The sequence below is a fragment of the Podarcis liolepis genome (genome assembly GCF_965112155.1).
Source record: "Podarcis liolepis genome assembly, chromosome: 2".
Lineage (NCBI taxonomy): Eukaryota > Metazoa > Chordata > Lepidosauria > Squamata > Lacertidae > Podarcis > Podarcis liolepis.
The window spans coordinates 83879227-83886057 of NC_139555.1; the positions used below are offsets into that span (position 1 = coordinate 83879227).

Here is a 6831-nt window from a genome sequence, read left to right on the forward strand (position 1 = left end):
TGTGACCTATCAAGTAAGGTGGGTGAATTTAGAAATGTGGATCTCCTTGCTGAAGAGAAAACAGCTGAACGAGAGAAAATCTTGATTCAGGGTGGAGAAGGTATTCGCATGTCAGGAAGGGTTGTGATTTTCTTGCCTTGAACTAGGTGCTTGGGATTCACCACCACTCAGTGTGGTCTAAAAGCCCCATCAGTTGCAGGACTGAGCTGAAAATTCTCACTGGAGAAATTTTGGCTGAAAATTGGGAAGCAGTCAGGAAGTTGGAAAATTGTGAAGAATTGCTGGCATAATCTGGGGAGGTGGGCACATTTCCTTAAACTCATATACACAGTTCGTTCTGAACAGAGATGTTCTGTTTTTAGGTGTCTTAAGAAAGGAGTGTCCATCTTAATTATATCTTTCCTTTTTTCCAATCCCCCCTGCAAAGAATAACAAGAAGTGAAGGTCATTCCTGAGGGGTCCAGCTGCTGTGAGAACAAAGGAAGAAGCAGGAATGGTTGCTGGGGCCAGGCACTTCCAGCAGAGGATTGGGAATCCCTCAGGGCACCTACCACGGAAGGACTGAGGCTGATTGGGGGCCCAGATCAACCACGTGGAGAACTCGTGGGCCGAGAGTCAGGCAAGACCTGGCTGTGGAAGAAAGGTGTCTTTGAAGGGGGGGTACCTCTGTGCCACACTGGCCACTCTCCCTGCTCCGAGGGAATGAGGTGGGGAAGTTAACACACCATGAGCAAATCATATAAACAACAACAACCCAGACCAATTGAAATCTTCCTTTCTGATACATTTCTATACTCTGTGCAACCGTGAAAAGGTGGGAGGGTCCGGGAAGGGGTTTTTTATACATTTTTGTAACTTTGTAATCAGAGAGAAGAGAAATTTCTATGGTTATTTTTACGGTCCTGCTGTTTCCGTTGCCGTGATGCTGATCTCATTTGTCTTTGGCAGTGATAACGTCCAAACTGTGGCATGATTCTATGCAGGCTTCTTCTCCAAGTGAAGGCTCCTCGGAGGGCCTTGCAGGGTAGGAAAAATGGAGCGACAGATCATTTGAAGGCCCTCTTCAGACTGCCCTTTAGGCAGGCCCCTGCCTGACATCCTCATGGTGGCAGCACTAAGTGGCGGCCATCTTGCTGGGGAAGGGGCAGGCCCAAACATACCCACCACTGGCCCAAGCCGTCAGTCCCGTGATTGGACCCTTGAATGCGCCAAAATTCCCTTAGCCAGGAGCTTTCGTGGAGCTCTTGTGAATGCTTCCCCATGTGGGCACAGCTTTACTGCTTCAATTTAGAGGCCTCACATATATTTTATATGTTCTTCCATACATGGCCTCCATCCTCTTCTCAGACATTTTTGCAGCCAGAGTGGTTATTGGGAACCATCCGTCCTGTGAGCTGGGCTGACAGTGAAGAGATGGAAGAATCTGAGCCCTCTAAGGTACTTCTTCCTAAACTTAGCCGTGATCCAGCCATGGCGCACGTGAGAAACTTGTGTTTCTCTTCCTCTTTCTCATTCATTTTCTTCCTTCTTGACAAGGGCATTAACCACGGTGCTTTGCTGTCAGCCTACCTTCTCCTACCAATTTCCTGTTCCTTGGGCCCTGAGTGTGAATGTCATGGTATACAGTGTTTAGGACACAACTTCGAAAACAGGGTGGCTTGTTGTTGTTTTTCCCGTGGGGCTCTTACGTTTAACAGCAGCAGGAGTTTAGCAGATCAGGATCTACCCCTGACTACAGCCACCTGCTGAATTTTTTTTGGCATCACACAGCATTGAAAAATTCAGAATGATATGTTTAAAAAACAAAAGTTCAGAAGTCCTTCCTGGGGTGTGTGGGGGCGGGAAATGGGCAACCTTCACTAAAAGCTGAAAGACAGATTGGAGAATTCTCCAAAGCATCCCATTTTGAATGGGACCCCCGCCCTGAGGTTTCAAAAGAAATCCTTTGTGGAAAACATATTTCCTTCCACCCAACCTCTGCATGTTCCCTCTCATCAAATGAAGAAGAAAGCATTCTGAGGATTCCAGACATTCCATTAATGTGATGCTGATCTCATTCATCTTGGCAGTGATTGGCCTAAACTGACAGGATGCTCTTCTGCATTATTTTCAAAACCTTGTTTTTAAAGGGTCCTTCAATGGTTTCCCCACCCGTGGAATAGCATTATTTTATATTTGTTGTATGCTATACCACTGATGTAATCCACATGTGGTGAGGTTCTTGATTACTCAGGAAGTATCTATGTCAATCTGAGGCTTATCCCATAGTGCCAGCCTTCCCCAATTCCCATCAGTATCAGTACCATAGTCGCCAATGGTCAGGGACAATGGGAGCCCAAAACATCTGGAGGGCACCAGGTTGGAGAAGGGTACCAGAGTGGCACCCCAAGCTTACGCAGAAGTGGCACCTGACTTGCTTCCACCATCTCTCCATACCTTTCATGCTGCTGCTCAGGTCTGCCACTGACTCCTGGCATTCATAAGCAAGTGCTAATCTTCCAGGAGTTCTCTCTGTAATTCTGCAGTTTGGATACTGATACGGATCTAGAAATCCTACGAATATGAGCTATAGACCACAACCGAATTAAACAAGGGAGGAAATCCTTCATTCATCGTTTTCAGTTAGCAGTTCATGTCCTGGTGTGCATATATACAAAACAACACAAATATGTTCTCTAGGTAGAAACTAGTGAAATCCAGTTGTGATTTATGGTGCAATCCTATATATGTTATGGCGCAATCCTTTACATGTTATGGTGCAATCCTATTGTTTGCATGGAAATGTCCCACTATTTTTATGGAGTTTACTCTCTAGTGAGTAAGTATGCATAAGGACTGTAGCCCTAAGTCTCATTACAGTAGTACCAAAGCATTTTAACTGTACACTTTCGCCTCACTTATTCCAGAATTAGTCAATAGCTTTGACTTGCTCATTTTTTCACAGTACAGTACATGATTTCTTACTCCCTGGACTGTAAGCATTTCTCTCTTGTCTTGAAATGAAGTAAACATTTACATCATTGTATGTAGTTGTATATGGACACACACCCACACACACCCACACCTCTCCAGCTCTAAACCAAATGCATTTCCAGGTGCTTTTGTTTTTAACAAATTATAGCTCTCAATGGCCTTAAGAGATTCAGAAAAGCTGCTTTGCTGTCAAAAGCCATCCTTTCTATCCAGGCACTAGAAGAAACAGCCCTCATCACTGCACTTGTGCTTATTTAAATTGAAATAGAAATGCAAAATGCACACAAACACACATAAAGCAACAACCTGTAATTCTAATTTGCTTTTCACATTTTCTTCCACTCTTCCTTTGGGTGCCCATATACTCATTTCTTCTTTGTCCTGGGAGTGTGGCTGTCTAGTCATCTCTCAAGGGCACCCAGTTAATTTTGGGGCCTCAGTGCACAAATGTTTGTTTTCTTTTTAACCACACTTTTTTTTAAATCAATAGTGGGGTACCACTAGTGATGTTTAACTCCACTTAGGACTCTGCGCCTCTCCAGATCACCTTTTCATTGTGCATTTGTGATTATTTGCGCTCATGATGGTGTCAGGGCAGTAATACGCAATCCCTGCCAGTACTGTTTGCTCCTGCAAAAGTTTCAAGGTAGACAAACAAGTTGGTGTGTGTCCCATAAGCTTCCTGCAGAAATCCTGTGACTTTTCACTCCACAAATGGGCTGAGGTAGGTGGAAAAGTGCCCCACTTTTATTGCGCCAGAGCGGAAGAGTGCCTTTCCAGACAGCAATAATGTGGTGACACTGAGGAAATGTTGCAGAACAACCAATAAAACCCTTGCCCTCACCCAGATCAGAGAGTAGGACCTGAATGTTCATAAGGGCAAGTGATACAGTCCCTTCGTGGCAATGCGTTCTCTCAGAACCATCTCCAAGAATTGCCTGTTTGAAAGCAGAACCATCCATTAAAATCTCCAAGTTAGGGAGAAGGCAGCCTCCTCCCAGATATGTTAATTTTGTTTTCTTCCAAATACAGGGCTAATTTGAGAAGGTTGCTTCCAAATAACACCACACACACACACACACACACACACACACACACACACACACACAGGAGTGTACCACATATCTGTCTGAATGTTTAAATTTCTAGCTCTGGTGGCCGAGAGGATTGTGCTTATAAGAGAAGCAACTGGTCTTTTGGTGCTATATAAGATCTACTTCCAATCTCAGGCTTCCCTTGCATGTCGATGTCTCTTAACTCACTTTCAGCGGTGACAATGCTCCGTTTACTGCCTTATTACCACAGAATGCTACAGCTTAATGTTAAACAAAACTGACTTAATGTTTACACTGGGGGATTTTTTTTCTTTGATGGTCCAAGGTGGGTGGCAGCTGGCTTGTGGCCGCCCCTTCCACTCGCTCAGGCCAGACGCCTTTTGATTGGTCTAACTGTGACTAAGAAAAAGGAATGGGGTTTTTCTTTTTTAATGATTCTCAAATACATTCCACAGTCTGTTACCCTGGGAGGGAAAGGGCTCCCGTTAGCCTTCTGACCTTTCCCACTTGTTGCCTGAGCAAAGGTGGGATTGCTCCAGCTTTTGGTCAGAGCTGCCTTTATCCTCCCATGTAGAAATGGAGGAAACCATTATGTGCCAAGCCAAGAGGCAGGGGCCAGAAAAAAGAATTAAGCAGAACTTACTTGTTTATAAGAATCAAGCTAGGAGGAAACGAGGCTGAGAAGCAAGCAAAGACCCAGGCATGCTTTTGTGCAAATATGTAAAAGAAATGAAATGCAACTCATGTAAAAGTGCAGATCATTCCAGACGTGCTGAATGCTAAAGTCCTTTGTGTACTCATCATCCCTGAATGTGACCTGTTGGGCTCCATTAAAGAGCTTGTTTACACTGGGGTTTTTACAGTCTGTGTATGTATATATAGCCAAACCAGGATCCAGATTTTCTCTTTGTTCCACTGATCTCAAGAAAGATTGTCTCCTAACTTTCTTTGAATGCTGTTTGTACTTTCTACCCTCTTTATAATTCAATTGATGTCTGCAATGTTTATTGATCATCAAAAAGAAAAGAAAAGAAAGCTAGTTGGTGGGTTGGTGGAATACTGGAGTTTCTGTTTTCATTTTAAACTGATTTTTCTCTCTTCGGGAAGGGCTTGATTGGGTGAGTGGCTATGTTTTCTTGTGGGTTCGATTCAATATCTAGAAGAGGCCATTCCATCAAAGGAAAGCCCTCATCTCTCTCTCTCACACACACATAACTGCATCAGTACAGATCTTTCTTAGAAGGAGGCTTCCATTTTCAGAACCTCCACTTCTACTTCCCAGCATGTTGAACATGGTTTTGTCTTGGAGGGGTGCGAGGCCATCAAACCCACCAAAGCTGTGTGCAGATTGTCCTGGTCTACTAGGGCACTCCTTTAACAACACCGACCCTGTTTGTTAGTTTGAGGAAGAAAGCAGATGGGTCATGTTCAGAGGCGCTACTTCTGCCCAAGAGGTTTGCATGGCTCTCTGGGGGTAAGGAAAGGATCCACCGAACTCATCAAACGCTTCGCAGAGATGTGTGCCAAAAAGAATGACACTGAGCTGTAGGCAAAAGTGTCAGCCTCTCTCATGCCTTCCTAGTGTTTGCTGTGTTGCTGCTGACAGCTGGCACTCTTATCACTGCCTTGAAGGGCTCAGAATGTTCCTGGGAGGAGGCATTCCCCACCCCCCGTCTCTTTCCTGGGAGATGAAGTTGCCGTGCGAATCTGCAGAACGGTTCTTTGATTGTACATGTGGTGGCCTAGGCTCTGGAGAGCATTTGTTTTGGTTGGTTAATTCTATTTTTCGTCTTTCCCTCCCCCTCTCCAGTTTGTTGGCAAGGGGCAGAGAGAGGTCTGTGGACGTCCTCCCCAGCCATGTAAAATTGTACCATGAAAGCAACAGATTTGGAAATAAAAGATAAAACACAGTGTGGCTCCCTCGTTTTGTACCTGTCTGCTTCTTACTTCTTCTAAATTTTTCATTCATGGAAAAAGGTATGGCAGAAGTGCTTATATGATGATGAGCCATGCTGAAGTTCCAGGGTTTTTGAAAGTTTAATTATGTGGATGAGGAAATTAAAATACTGGTCCTCTCCACTGGATAAAATGGTACCCCACTGAACAAGACTAGGGAGCCTATGGCCCTCCAGATGTCGTTGGACTCCAGCACCCATAAGTCCCTGCTAGCGTGATCAATGGTCCACGGTGATGGGCGCTGTAGTCCAGCAACACCAGAAGGGCTCCTAGTTAACCACCCTGGTAAACCAGTAAGAATCACTTGGAGAACTATTGGACTGTAGGGCTTATTCTGTTCAATTTACAATGTGAGTCTGTGCCTACCTCCTCAAGATTTAAGTCCCACATTTCAATACAGCCTACCTGCTTCCAAGTAAATGTGTGTAGGACACACTCCTCTCTGCATGTCTCCTCAAAAGTCATTTCTGTTGAGTTCAGTGGAACTTAATCACGGGTAAGCTTTACAAAGGCTTGCAGCCTTCATCATGAATGACATCAATCAGTGCTGTTTTTCTAAAAATACGTTTAGGGGTACTCTCATTTTCCTACTCATATTGAAATACTGCCCCTCAATGAGGCCAAACTTAGATTCACAAAATATTTAGGGGTATGTGTCCCCCTGTGTCCCCCCAGGAAAAAAGCACTGACATTAATTGATTACTATTTTTTTTATTGATGGTCAGTCATCATAGTTGGGTAAGTATCTCTTTGAAAACAATAGCTAAACATGGAAGGAAGAAAATGTAACCCAATAGCTTTGCCCAACTTTGGAACACTCAAGAAATGCGTTACTGAGCATACCAGA

General features: G+C 44.3%; 1 protein-coding gene across 1 annotated transcript in view; it reads left to right on the forward strand.

The window, feature by feature from the left end:
* The window catches only part of CELSR3 (cadherin EGF LAG seven-pass G-type receptor 3), a 90504-nt gene extending 84566 nt beyond the window's left edge, over window positions 1–5938 (forward strand). The window contains exon 36 of the mRNA XM_083489075.1: window positions 428–5938. Coding sequence (XP_083345201.1) covers window positions 428–455 — 28 coding nt within the window. The 3' untranslated portion in view covers window positions 456–5938. The remainder of the gene's footprint in view (window positions 1–427) is intronic.
* Window positions 5939–6831: the final 893 nt, after the last annotated feature.